At 39.2% G+C, this 14,980-nt stretch overlaps 1 protein-coding gene and 1 non-coding gene across 2 annotated transcripts; both read right to left on the reverse strand.

The window, feature by feature from the left end:
• Window positions 1–2,319: 2,319 nt before the first annotated feature.
• On the reverse strand, window positions 2,320–5,667 carry LOC131948132 (snake venom metalloprotease inhibitor 02A10-like). Its single transcript, XM_059309655.1, has 3 exons — window positions 5,662–5,667; window positions 5,184–5,226; window positions 2,320–2,798 (listed from the first exon to the last, which is right to left on the reverse strand). The coding sequence occupies exons 1-3, from the start codon at window positions 5,665–5,667 to the stop codon at window positions 2,320–2,322; spliced, it is 528 nt and encodes a 175-aa protein (XP_059165638.1).
• Window positions 5,668–9,362: 3,695 nt separating this feature from the next.
• Window positions 9,363–9,434, reverse strand: Trnam-cau (transfer RNA methionine (anticodon CAU)). The gene has a single exon. It is a non-coding gene; the product is annotated as a tRNA-Met (tRNA).
• Window positions 9,435–14,980: the final 5,546 nt, after the last annotated feature.

A 14,980-nucleotide genomic window follows, 5' to 3' on the forward strand; every position in this document is an offset into this window, starting at 1 on the left:
TAGATCTGGGGGCCACGCCTCATTGCTATACAGAGCTTAGATCTGGGGCCCACGCCTCATTGCTAGACAGAGCTTAGATCTGGGGCCCACGCCTCATTGCTAGACAGAGCTTAGATCTGGGGCCCACGCCTCATTGCTAGACAGAGCTTAGATCTGGGGCCCACGCCTCATTGCCATACAGAGCTTAGATCTGGGGCCCACGCCTCATTGCTAGACAGAGCTTAGATCTGGGGCCCACGCCTCATTGCCACACAGAGCTTAGATCTGGGGCCCACGCCTCATTGCTAGACAGAGCTTAGATCTGGGGCCCACGCCTCATTGCCAGAGCTTAGATCTGGGGCCCACGCCTCATTGCCACACAGAGCTTAGATCTGGGGCCCACGCCTCACTGCTAGACAGAGCTTAGATCTGGGGCCCACGCCTCATTGCTAGACAGAGCTTAGATCTGGGGCCCACGCCTCATTGCTAGACAGAGCTTAGATCTGGGGCCCACGCCTCATTGCTAGACAGAGCTTAGATCTGGGGGCCCACGCCTCATTGCTAGACAGAGCTTAGATCTGGGGCCCACGCCTCATTGCTAGACAGAGCTTAGATCTGGGGCCCACGCCTCATTGCTAGACAGAGCTTAGATCTGGGGCCCACGCCTCATTGCTAGACAGAGCTTAGATCTGGGGCCCACGCCTCATTGCTAGACAGAGCTTAGATCTGGGGCCCACGCCTCATTGCTAGACAGAGCTTAGATCTGGGGCCCACGCCTCATTGCCATACAGAGCTTAGATCTGGGGCCCACGCCTCATTGCTAGACAGAGCTTAGATCTGGGGCCCACGCCTCATTGCTAGACAGAGCTTAGATCTGGGGCCCACGCCTCATTGCTAGACAGAGCTTAGATCTGGGGCCCACATTGCCAGACAGAGCTTAGATCTGGGGCCCACGCCTCATTGCCAGAGCTTAGATCTGGGGCCCACGCCTCATTGCCATACAGAGCTTAGATCTGGGGCCACGCCTCATTGCTATACAGAGCTTAGATATGGGGCCCACGCCTCATTGCTAGACAGAGCTTAGATCTGGGGCCCACGCCTCATTGCTAGACAGAGCTTAGATCTGGGGCCAACGCCTCATTGCTAGACAGAGCTTAGATCTGGGGCCCACGCCTCATTGCCATACAGAGCTTAGATCTGGGGCCCACGCCTCATTGCTAGACAGAGCTTAGATCTGGGGCCCAGTCCTCATTGCTAGACAGAGCTTAGATCTGGTGCCCACGCCTCACTGCTAGACAGAGCTTAGATCTGGGGCCCACGCCTCACTGCTACATCGAGCTTAGATCTGGGGCCCACGCCTCATTGCTAGACAGAGCTTAGATCTGGGGCCCACGCCTCATTGCTAGACAGAGCTTAGATCTGGGGCCCACGCCTCACTGCTACATCGAGCTTAGATCTGGGGCCCACGCCTCACTGCTAGACAGAGCTTAGATCTGGGGCCCACGCCTCATTGCTAGACAGAGCTTAGATCTGGGGCCCACGCCTCATTGCTAGACAGAGCTTAGATCTGGGGCCCACGCCTCATTGCTAGACAGAGCTTAGATCTGGGGCCCACGCCTCATTGCTAGACAGAGCTTAGATCTGGGGCCCACGCCTCATTGCTAGACAGAGCTTAGATCTGGGGCCCACGCCTCATTGCTAGACAGAGCTTAGATCTGGGGCCCACGCCTCATAGACAGAGCTTAGATCTGGGGCCCACGTCTCATTGCTAGACAGAGCTTAGATCTGGGGCCCACGCCTCATTGCTAGACAGAGCTTAGATCTGGGGCCCACGCCTCATTGCTAGACAGAGCTTAGATCTGGGGCCCACGCCTCATTGCTAGACAGAGCTTAGATCTGGGGCCCACGCCTCATAGACAGAGCTTAGATCTGGGGCCCACGTCTCATTGCTAGACAGAGCTTAGATCTGGGGCCCACGCATCATTGCTAGACAGAGCTTAGATCTGGGGCCCACGCCTCATAGACAGAGCTTAGATCTGGGGCCCACGTCTCATTGCTAGACAGAGCTTAGATCTGGGGCCCACGCCTCATAGACAGAGCTTAGATCTGGGGCCCACGCCTCATTGCTAGACAGAGCTTAGATCTGGGGCCCACGCCTCATTGCTAGACAGAGCATAGATCTGGGGCCCACGCCTCATAGACAGAGCTTAGATCTGGGGCCCACGCCTCATTGCTAGACAGAGCTTAGATCTGGGGCCCACGCCTCATTGCTAGACAGATCATAGATCTGGGGCCCACGTCTCATAGACAGAGCTTAGATCTGGGGCCCACGCCTAATTGCTAGACAGAGCTTAGATCTGGGGCCCACGCCTCACTGCTAGGGTTTGGGTCTGGGGCCCACTTCTCATTGCTAGGGTTTGGGTCTGGGGCCCATGTCTCATTGCTAGGGTTTGGGTCTGGGGCCCATGTCTCATTGCTAGGGTTTGGGTCTGGGGCCCATGTCTCATTGCTAGGGTTTGGGTCTGGGGCCCACTTCTCATTGCTAGGGTTTGGGTCTGGGGCCCATGTCTCATTGCTAGGGTTTGGGTCTGGGGCCCATGTCTCATTGCTAGGGTTTGGGTCTGGGGCCCATGTCTCATTGCTAGGGTTTGGGTCTGGGGCCCACTTCTCATTGCTAGGGTTTGGGTCTGGGGCCCATGTCTCATTGCTAGGGTTTGGGTCTGGGGCCCACTTCTCATTGCTAGGGTTTGGGTCTGGGGCCCATGTCTCATTGCTAGGGTTTGGGTCTGGGGCCCACTTCTCATTGCTAGGGTTTGGGTCTGGGGCCCATGTCTCATTGCTAGGGTTTGGGTCTGTGGCTCACTCTCTTACGCCACATGTTACTGTTGCAATACACCTTCGTTTTTACAAACTTGTAGATAAGTTTTAAGCTAGTAGTTGTATTATAATAATGAAATGTGTTTTCGTGGCGTAGGTTATATTAGTGTTGGATAATGCCAAAATATTTTAATCTTCTTTTTACAAGAGTGTTAGGTTATTTGTAGTAAACTTAGTACTAATACACCTGCTAATTGCAATGTTAAACTTATCGCTAACCCAACCTCAACCAAAGTCCTAAGAAATCCCTAACCATAATACCTTATCCTGAACTGATATTAAGGGCGCGCAATACAGGCCTGTAGACGCCGTCTTCTTGAAGAACTGAAGACAGCAGGGATGTCTTAGGAGACTATAAAATCAAGAGCCGGGGACAGGACAAAATGGAAGGTTATGTGTGAGGTCCTATAGTCTAGATCAAGGTCAAGTAAGTCAAACACACTTATTTTCAGAAGAGTCTATTTTGAGACAAAGGGAATATCGATTCTCCAATACTCTGAAACTAGATAACATTCAGGCAATTTTTAGGACTTTTTTTTTTTTAATTTAAGTTTCTGCCTTTTTACATCTTGAAAACACATACAGACAGTTTTTCTTGCTGAACTACAAAACTGAACGTCAGATGTCCACTTCAACACTACCAGATGGCGCCACTCGTTCTGCCCTGCAACACTGCTCACACTGACACTGATATTAGTGATGTTAGTGATGTTAGTGATGTTAGTGATGTTAGTAATGTTAGTGATGTTAGTGATGTTAGTGATGTTAGTAATGATAGTGATGTTTGTAAGTGATGTTAGTGATGTTAGTGATGTTAGTGATGTTAGTGATGTTAGTAATGTTAGTGATGTTAGTGATGTTAGTGATGTAAGTGATGTTAGTGATGTTAGTTGTGTTAGTGGTGTAAGTAATGTTAGTGATGTTAGTGATGTAAGTGATGTTAGTGATGTTAGTGATGTTAGTGATGTTAGTAATGTTAGTGATGTTAGTAATGTTAGTGATGTTAGTGATGTTAGTAATGTTAGTAATGTTAGTGATGTTAGTGATGTTAGTGATGTTAGTGATGTTAGTGATGTTAGTGATGTAAGTGATGTTAGTGATGTTAGTGATGTTAGTGATGTTAGTGATGTTAGTGATGTTAGTGATGTTGGTGATGTGATGTTGGTGATGTTAGTGATGTTAGTGATGTTAGTGATGTTAGTGATGTTAGTGATGTTTGATGTTAGTGATGTTAGTGATGTTAGTGATGTTAGTGATGTTAGTGATGTTAGTGATGTTAGTGATGTTAGTGATGTTAGTGATGTTAGTGATGTTAGTGATGTTAGTGATGTTAGTGATGTTAGTGATGTTGGTGATGTTGGTGATGTTAGTGATGTAAGTGATGTTAGTGATGTTAGTGATGTTAGTGATGTTAGTAATGTTAGTGATGTTAGTGATGATAGTGGTGTTAGTGATGTTAGTGATGTTAGTGATGTTAGTGATGTTAGTGATGATAGTGATGTTAGTGATGTTAGTGATGTTAGTGATGTTAGTGATGTTAGTGATGTTGGTGATGTTAGTGATGTTACTGATGTTAGTGATGTTACTGATGTTAGTGATGTTAGTGACGTTACTGATGTTAGTGATGTTAGTGACGTTAGTGATGTTGGTGACGTTTGTAAGTGATGTTAGTGATGTTAGTGATGTTAGTGATGTTAGTGATGTTGGTGATGTTAGTGATGTTAGTGATGCTAGTGATGCTAGTGATGTTAGTGATGTAAGTGATGTTAGTGATGTTAGTGATGTTAGTGATGTTAGTGATGTTAGTGATGTTAGTGATGTTAGTGATGTTAGTGATGTTAGTGATGATAGTGATGTTAGTGATGTTTGTGATGTTAGTGATGTAAGTGATGCTAGTGATGCTAGTGATGTTAGTGATGTAAGTGATGTTAGTGATGTTAGTGATGTTAGTGATGTTAGTGATGTTTGTGATGTTAGTGATGTTAGTGATGTTAGTGATGTTAGTGATGTTAGTGATGATAGTGACGTTAGTGATGCTACAATACACCTCACAATATGACGTCTATTTTTGGACAGAAACAGAAGAAATAAAGTTTTTTTCATTAATTATTCCCCGTGTTACCTGAGTTTCTTGCGTCATCATAAGGTCAGGTAAAGTCTCAAGGTCAGGTCACACACCCAAGGTTAGGTCACGTCTAAAGGTTAGGTCACATCGCTAAATCAGGTCACCACGTCTCTAGGTCAGGTCACGTCTTCAGGTTACGTTATATCTCCCGCTCAGGTCACATGATTAGATCCCCCCCCCCCCCCGTTTCTATTTCTGTTACCTCTTAATATTCCCGACGCAGGTCTGCCTTGTTGCCCTTCGCTCTAGGGATTAAAAAACCCATTTTTAACAAAGCTCCGGCTTCGTTTAAACTGTTAGCGAAAAAAAAACTCGGATTCGACTAAACAAATTCATCGGATACCTTAAAATTACATTTAAAAAATAAAGCCTCCGTACTGTTCATGTTATATAACTTCCGTTTCTACTTTTGAATTAAAAGAGCCCAAGGCTCCTGTAACATTTGTTATAGCAGTTTTTTTACAGGCTTTCGGGCATATCTCGAGGGACGCAGCCAACCCCCCCCCCCCCCCAAAAAAAAATAACATCAACCGTCTCCTTTTCTTCCCCCCCCCCCTCCCGAACGACCGAACGAAGTAGAAAAAAAATAGTTTATATAAGAAAATAAATTGTGTGCCGCCCCCCCCCCCACCCCGCCTCTGACTAAACGATTACTAACTATAGCTGTTGTATTCGAATACCTCCATATCTTAAACGGATGGCGCCGCCTCTGACTAAACGATTACAAGGATTGTTGTATTCGAATACCTCCTTATCTTAGAACCGATCACGTTACCTCTTACTAAACGATTGTAATGGCTGTCGTATTCGAATACCTCCCTAAAACGATTACGCCGCCTTAACCTAAACAAATTACAAACACTCACACAGGTCGCCGGATCAACTCACACGGGATGTGTCGTTTGGACAACTGCCACAAACACATGTGTGAATAAAACACTCTATGTAGGCCTCACCACCACCCCCACCCCACTTCAACTCACCTCCATTACAGTTACAATAGGATCAAAGTAACACGCTGTGGTGATTATGAAAAGTGAATTCACTTACTTGTGTTTTTAACTCATTCGGTATGCTACAATAATCGATTTTTGTTTTTAGTTCGTCGGTGGGCGTGGCTTGTTTTGTCGATGAGTGACGTGCCCTTTGTATTGCGAGATGTCAAGAACAGCGTTATGATGACAGGGGAAAAAAATTTAACATTCTGTATCCAGTTCAAATTACTGTTGCTATTCTTGTAACAACTTATCAATAAGTTAACTACATTACGTATTTAAAATGTTCAAAGATTTCCATTCATTGTAAACAGATCCAAAGGTTTCCATTCATTGTCGACAGATCCGTAATAATCGGAGCACAACGCCGGTATAGAGTCCTTGCAAACACGTGACCTAAATCACGTGATACCTACGCCCGCCGCCACAGTGGTGTACATCAGACGTAAACACAATCAGCTGTTCGCCAGCGCTGGACGTGTTCACCAGCACTGGACGTGTTCACCGTATGTAAAGAATCGCGCCCGCGGAAAAGGAAAAATATGTTAAAAAACTTGAACTCTTAGGAATTGAAGATCCTTATACAGTTATTGACAGTTTCGTGGATAATATAAATATGTGGCTGAAATTTCTAAATAAAAATACTGTTAGTAATACCGTTTGCGTTTAGAGTTTAAGTAGACGAAGCTGATCAAATGCAGTAGTATATTAGAGGTTATCTACTGTAGCAAACGTGAGACCACTTAACTCCTACAAAACCCACACTACAACGGCTAATATAATCCATGGGTAATAACCAATCTGGGTAGCATGTTATACAATTTAAGACCCTTATAATCCAGCAGGGAAGTAATCAGACACATTAATACTGACGTTCAACCGTCATGATGGCTGCCCCCACCTGTATCTAGCCCACAATAAAACCAAAGAGGAGTCTGCCCTGCCCTCCCCTGAAAATGTCTCACCTCCGTGATACCCAGCCCCACAGAGATAGTATTTCTTATATAATTTTGACCCTCAGGGCCCAGCAGAGAGAACAAAGGGGAAAGTCCCACTGCTCTCCCCTCAACACTTCTCACCTCGGTGTCATGTTATGTCATTTATAGCACACACGGCTTATCAGGGGAAAGCATTAAGGCATTAAGAATCTTAACTCTGGACAGCTACACACTAGTATACTAGCTACACACTAGGTGCCTACTGTAAACTACTAGACTGTAGGCCCTATGTAGACCTGCAATTGTATCAATTGTAGACTGGGTCCATTGTTATTATTCTAAACCATCTCACTTATAATGTTTCTAGCTTGATTTGTTTCTTTTATAAACAGTGGATTTAAAAAAAAAATTAGCCTAATCATTAACCTAATAATAATAATGTGGTTATTTGTTGTTGGCTGGTATGATCTAGATTGTACTACTAGGCTACAAAAACTTAGTAGACCAATTACTAGATATGAATTTGAATTTAATTAAACTCAGTCCAGTATCAGATACATATTGCTGTAAAAAGACAACAAAGTAGGTAGGCCTTAGTAATTTATTAAAGTCTTCTACTACAATAATATCAACTACATGCTTGTATAAAGTTTTTACAATTTAATTTAAGTAGCAGATTCTAGATCTAAGTCTAGTCATATAATCTATTTCAATTTCAGAAAATTTCGTTTGCTAAAAAAATGATTAGATAATAGAGCGAGATTTTAGATCTTAGAGACAATTAAATGCTTTATTAGGCCTATTATGACTACTTTTGATTTATTATGGGTGTATTTTGAATCGAATGTAGATCTAAAGTAATTAAATTTAAGTAAAGAAGTAGATTCTAGATTCTATGTCTACCCAGCGGAGCCAGGTATAAGCCTACTATTAGATCTTGTTATTCTTATTAGCCTATAATATTACTTTTGACTTTGTCTTTTACTATTAGTATTTGTGAAGGTCGAGCATATTTGTTTTATTAATAGTTATCTTTTATAATTAAAATGAAGTTTATTATTTTACTGTCCTTACATGAAACAAAGTATCGAGAACTGCATTTGATCAGATTCGGCTACTTGAACTCTAAACGCAAACAGTATTACTAACAGTATTTTTATTTAGAAATTTTGTCCACATATTTATTTATACGAAACTGTCAATAACAGTATAAGGATCTTCAATTCCTAAGAGTTCAAGTTTTTTAACGTATTTTTCCTTTTCCGCGGGTGCGGTTCTTTACATACAGTGAACGCGTCCAGCGCTGGCGAACAGCTGATTGTGTTTACGTCTTGTGTACACCACTGTGGCGGCGGGAGTAGGTATCACGAACGGACGTGACGTCATATGAAAGGACTCTATATTTATCCGCCAATCAAAAAATTCGTTTCTCAGCGATCTCAAACGATGCCCAGACGTACAAGTTGTTGTGCAGATATTGATCACAAATTACCGTCTGCACGTGGATTCGACCGCTAGGCCTAATACATGAAAGAAGTATCGAGTACAAATATAGTTCCAGTCCAGCGGTTATATTTCAGTGAGGATAGGATTGGCTGAGCGAATACCGACGATCTCTCACACTAAGGCATGTAGGCCGCTCTTTTGTTTTGAAGGTTTTATTTTAACCTACCATAAGGCTATAAGCTTAATGATCAATCGCCTAATAAAGGTCATTGGCGGACATAACTTGTTGTGTGTGTGGGGGGGGGGGGGGGGGGGGTGATGGCTTTCTAAAGGGAAATGTAGTAGGGTCTTAGATTTTCATAATCGAAACCAAAAAATGAAACTGCTTGCACAGCATAATGGATGAGGGGGGGGGGGTGCCCGTAAATGGCATAATACGCCTAGGAAAATAGAGAAGAAATCAAATTTGGTTAGTTATAAATCTTACAATATTTAGTGTAGGCATCAAGAAAGGTAAGATAACAAAGTAACAAAGTATAACACAACATAAAAGATCTTTTAGTACGCATAAAGATAGGTCTAAAGATAAATTTTAACGCACATATAGATATGCGAATAGATCAATTTTAACGCACACACAGATATGCCAATAGATCAAGTTTAATGCACACACAGATATGCCTATTGATCAAGTTTAATCCACACACAGATATGCCAATAGATCAAGTTTAATGCATCTACAGATATGCCAATAGATCAAGTTTAATGCATATACAGATATGCCAATAGATCAAGTTTAATGCACACACAGATATGCCAATAGATCAAGTTTAATGCACACACAGATATGCCAATATATCAAGTTTAATGCACACACAGATATGCCAATATATCAAGTTTAATGCACACACAGATATGCCAATATATCAAGTTTAATGCACACACAGATCATGTAAACTTGATCATTTACCTGTGGTGACCTCATACAAAAAGAAAACAATTTAGCAGAGCGTGGTTTCGATCCACGGACCTCTGGGTTATGGGCCCAGCACGCTTCCACTGCGCCACTCTGCTGTTGTATAATACTCTCAGTAATAGGTAAATGTAGTGAATCGTATATGCTTCATGATCTGAACCGCATCAATTGTTTTCAAAAGACAAAACAATGCAGAGTATTTAAAATTTACTTTAATGTGCCTTGTTCGAGGGTATGAGGTAAACGGGCCATTTGAAATGGATTGAACGTGTGGGTCTAGTGCTGGGGCATGAGTCAATCAATGGACACAGTTGGACACAGTAGACACACGACGCACGTGCGACCAGGCTGGTGAGTGCTGAATGTACTAGTAATGTGTCGTCAAATACGGGATCGTGTACATACAGTACAGTACACGACACAGAGAAGTACCCAATATATATATGTATATACATATATATATATATATATATATATATATATATATATATATATATATATATATATATATATATACATATATATACATATATATATATACACACACACATATATATATATATATATATATATATATATATATATATATATATATATATATATATATATATATATATATATATATATATATATATACAACGTGTAACTTTCCTGTCCAGACGACTGACAATTACAAATGTAGAGGCATGTAAAACGCCACAGACCACACTACAACTGCAACCTACAGCCGACCCGTGAGTTGACGTTTAACACCTGCCCCGTTCCTCTCCCTCTACACGCGACAGGCCTGAGTACCTCAATGAACCTCTACAGCTGTGGCCGACCTTCCCCCACCCCGCCACATCACACGATGTCTATTACACCCCGAACAAAAAGAATTTTTATAATCGACTTATTTAATTGTTAATTTGTGTGCGAATTAGTCGCCGGATTAGCATGAATTAACAAGTTCTGTTTAGAATTTGTTTTTAAAAAAATTGTACTCATTAGTTCGAGAGAAGCTTTGATGTTTTGTACAACCTGAAGCCGTCATGTGACTTTAAAAGCCACGTGACTTCAAAACGTCATGTGACATCTTGAACTAAGAAACGTAGGCTAGACAGAAACTAGAATATCCACTTGATAAAACATCAATCCTATCTTTTTCTTTTATTTTTTATTATACTTATTTTTTTACTGCTTCGTCTTTCAGTATTATTGATTTGTTGTGTAGGGCCTTTGCGTTTTTTTTTTAGTTTATTTCTTTAGTTTCTGCCGCTGCGCTTTTTAAATATTCTAGGATCAGTTTGTTTGTTATCGTTTCATCACTTTTACTTGATGTTGTTTTTAACACGCCACACTGTGTGTTTTTAATTTTAAATGTATGATAACCACCCATGTCGCATTCAAAGTGCTGTTAACCCTTCCTTTACGCTAGTGTTTTACGTAGATAAGTCGCAGAGGCGTAGCGAGGGCGGGGCGGGGGGGGGGGTGCTGACCGCACCGGGTGACACCAATTAAGGGGTGACCAAGGCAAAAATTGCAAAATGTACAGAAGAAAATTGCTTTTTTTTGCCAGTTCCATTAATGATTAATTAAAGTTAAAGGGTCTTTCACGTAAAAATCAATAATTATTACAAGGGGGTGGGGGTGACGCCATGACATAAACGTGCTAATTTTAGAGAAAACAATGCTACATCCTGCTGTATAATGCACAGACTAAACATATAAGCATCTTTACTATTAAGTCTGCAGTGATTAAAGCTTACACACACACACACAGAGACATATATATATGATGTTTCTTTGGGGGGGGGACACCTCGAAGTGTCGTACCGGGTGACACTCGAAATAGCGACGCCACTGATATTGATAAGTCGCTAGAAGAAATAAATTAAAACCTGGGAAAAAAAGTAAGAAAAAAAGGAGCCCACTAAATAAAAGAAAATTGTTTTATAAAAAAAACATCGTTTTTTTTTTTTACTTTTTTCTGTTTTCGTAAATTTTATACCATTTCGAACCGTGCACACAAAATTACACGTAGCACATTATCTTTTTCCCATAATAGAGAACGTTATCACTCTAGAGCAAAAGTTTTTAAATTGTTGCTTGATCGAATAGTGCAATCACATGTTAGCTCAGTGGTTCTTTGATCGAACCCCAGGGGTTCGGTGAGTCAGTCTCAGGGGTTCGGCGAAGGTCGTCAAGACGTACCCGACTCGTAGACTTAACTACTGATTTTGTCAGTGCAGACTATAGAACCATAAAGATTTTAAGAAAGGTCCGGTGGATCAGCATATGAAACTGGTGGGGTTAGGTATATCCAAAAAGATTAAGAACCACTGTAAATTCTAATACACTTTGTATGGTGTATAGACTGTATAATTTAAAACTAAAGTCATAAAGAGTCTTTGGGGAAGCTTTAAAAGCTAGACTTGCTGGATTCCATTTATTTAGCTCAGTATATACAGCTAACGATGTCACGTGATAGTTCTCATTACTCCTTGCAAAGAACCATCTCAACAGCAAGATTCATAAACACGGCAGACACTTTGTAAAAATTGTAATATCAGGGGAAATAATCAAATTTAATTGAAAACGGCTAGTAAGAAGACGTATCATTTCCCTTTATTTTAATGAGAAAGTGTGTCAGCTGTGTTCATATAGTATGCCTGATCTTCGAAGTTATTCAAACAAACACAAAAAACGTCGAATTATATTAAATTCGAATACTAATTTAACAAAAACAATATTAATTTGAGTATTTAGGGCCTAAAAGTGTTCTTCTTGGGTTAGTTGGTGATAAGTTAAAGAATATTTCAGACCAACTTAAATAGTGTATAGTGTATAGTCTATAGTAGTGTATGTTTATAAATGCGGTTACAAAGATAATTTTTCATGATTTTCTCTCTATAAAATAAATTTTAAAAAGAAACTTTTTATAATAGCAAATGTGGGCTTTGGATAATGTGAAAAACAAGTTTCAAATACGTATATATTTCATATTATTTTATATTTATCTACAAACAATACAAATTACAAATCTAAGGCAGCGAAATAATTAGATCTAATTGCTTTTTGCTGTAAACTATTTTTTTTCCAAAAAAAAAAAAATATTCAGTAACTGTGCGCTACAAACTTAGGACTTAATATGTTAACGTCGCAGCCAGTTTTTATTTGTTTGGTTTTTTTTTTACTGCTGACATCAGATGTGGCCAACTGCTGAAGCGAAACCGAAAGTGAGATTTTTTTCTCTTCTAGACTTCTAGATCTATATCTATCTAGATTTAGATTTAGACTGCTTGTGGAAAGATTCTAGATTCTAAAAATAAACTAATCTGTCTTTATCTAGATCTAGTTTTTATGCAACTCTTCCAAGTTCACTAAGAAAACTAGATCTAAGTAATAAAATGATTAAATAAAAAAATATCAATATAAACTTTATAATAAAGTATCAAATTTTAAAACTACTGAAATACTAAATACCGAGTCTAGGCTACGTAAAAGCCAAAAGCGTATTTCAAAAACTGGCCGAACAAAATAAACGGCTTAATAATAATATATGAGAGATTTAATATAAAATTGAAATAAATGATAATCTTTTAATACTTTTAATTTAAATCATTTTGATTAAACGATCAAAAGGGAACTAAATCTAGATCTAAAAGCTAATTCTTAAATAAAGAGTCAAAGCCACAAGTTGGCCCAGACCTATTTAATATTTAACTAGGCCCTATTTATTTATTATTTAATTAATAGCTAACTACTATCTACTAGTGATATTTTAATACAAGATTAATATTGTTGAATGTAGATTGTGTGTACTTGTAGGCCTACTGCGACTGTTATTTATTTACTATTTAAATGTATGTCTACTAGATTATAATATATATTATATAGACTATACTTGACTATAGTCTAATTGTGTGGGAGAGTGAACCTGTCACCCCTCCTGGGACATAGGCCATTGCAAAGAGGTTTCCAGGGATCTCTGTTTAGGGCTAGTCTCTCCAACTTTCCCCAGGTGTATCCCTATGTTTTGACGTCTTATTCCAGGGTACATTTCTGGATCTTCCTTAGTCGACTGCTTTTCCCCTGCCCTGTGGATTCCGGATGATGGCCTGTCTTGTTGTGCTGGATACAGCTAGCTGAGTGTCGCCAATCCATCTGTATTTTCTCTGGAGGATGTCTTCTTAAACTTACACTCAGTTTGCTTGTCCGTTGCCATGGTACCTCATTTAGATGGTGTTAGGCCAGCGGATTTGAAGGATCATTCTGAGGAGTGAATTCATAAACGACTGTATCTCTTCTTCCTTGTGACAGTTATTCTCCAAGTCTCAGCTCCAAAGAGTGAACCTAGTTTTATTAGTGTGTTGAAGACCCAGGTTTAATTCCAAGAATTAAATCTCTAGGACCCCACACATAAGTATTCAGAACCCCAAGGCCAACACATGTTTAAAAGCTGCTCTTGCCTTGCCTGTTCTATTGTATACCATTTTGCTTTTCTCTGATGAGATCTTCATAATCCAGTCAATGGTTTTAGAACAGAATGATCATATATATATATATATATATATATATATATATATATATATATATATATATATATATATATATATATATATATATATATATATATATTTGAATGTATAGAATTATTATTATTATGAATTGTCAATTTAAATTAATTTATAAATCTATTATTTATCCTAGTTTTAACTTAATCATCTTAAACTTTTGGCTAACAAAGTTCTCTTAATATTCATTTAATGACAATAGACCCACACTGTACTAAAGCGCAGTTTTTTTTTTAATTTAAAAGCCAATTTAAATATGTTATCAGCTCTAGGAATTAAACTATGGCCTTGATCTTGAGATTAGGTTATCAACACAAAACATAACATTAACAATCAATTCCAACAATCAACATTGATTAAAAAAACAGGAAATCTGTAAGCTACTAGCATGTAAAACATTAGATTTAGTGTTACATTTTCACACACTTGAACTTAAAATGTAATCAACAAAATAATAGCTATGAGGTCAGGACAGATTAACTTATCTTAAACTGAGGAAGTTTATCATTGTCATTACTAATCTAATTGGTTTATTATCCCAATTTCCTGTCAGCTACAGTCATTGTTCTGTTCTGGTTATATTCTGTTGTTTTGTTTAGTGTGTAAACCACAATTTTGAAATAATTCTTTAACCAACTGCTATATTAGAAATAAAGTTAAATCATTATCATTTATCAAGGATCATCTCTTCAGTTGTTTGATTTACTCAATGATTTAAAAGTATAGCATCAAGGTAATTATATGATGTTGCAGAAAACTATTTTTTGTTTACATATATCTAAATTTTTAGTTAATTGTTAATTAATGATAGTCAAATATTTCAAAATGAAAAACTGTTAGTTTACTAGTATTTGCTAGTAAAGATATGATGGAACACATTATATATTTTATAATGTATATATTAATATAATAGTATATTATTCTTTGGGTTAGAATTTTGTTTTGTTTAATTGTTGATATTTTTTTTTATATTTGATGATATATTATAGCCCTAACCATTGGCAACATTTCAGTAAGCTGCTTGTCAAAAATATCCACTCTCACTATGACACATAAAGTAATTAACTCAGTGATTGGAGTTATCTTTT

The sequence above is a fragment of the Physella acuta genome, unplaced genomic scaffold (genome assembly GCF_028476545.2).
Source record: "Physella acuta isolate Inbredline_101_S28 unplaced genomic scaffold, ASM2847654v3 ptg000625l, whole genome shotgun sequence".
Classification (NCBI taxonomy): domain Eukaryota; kingdom Metazoa; phylum Mollusca; class Gastropoda; family Physidae; genus Physella; species Physella acuta.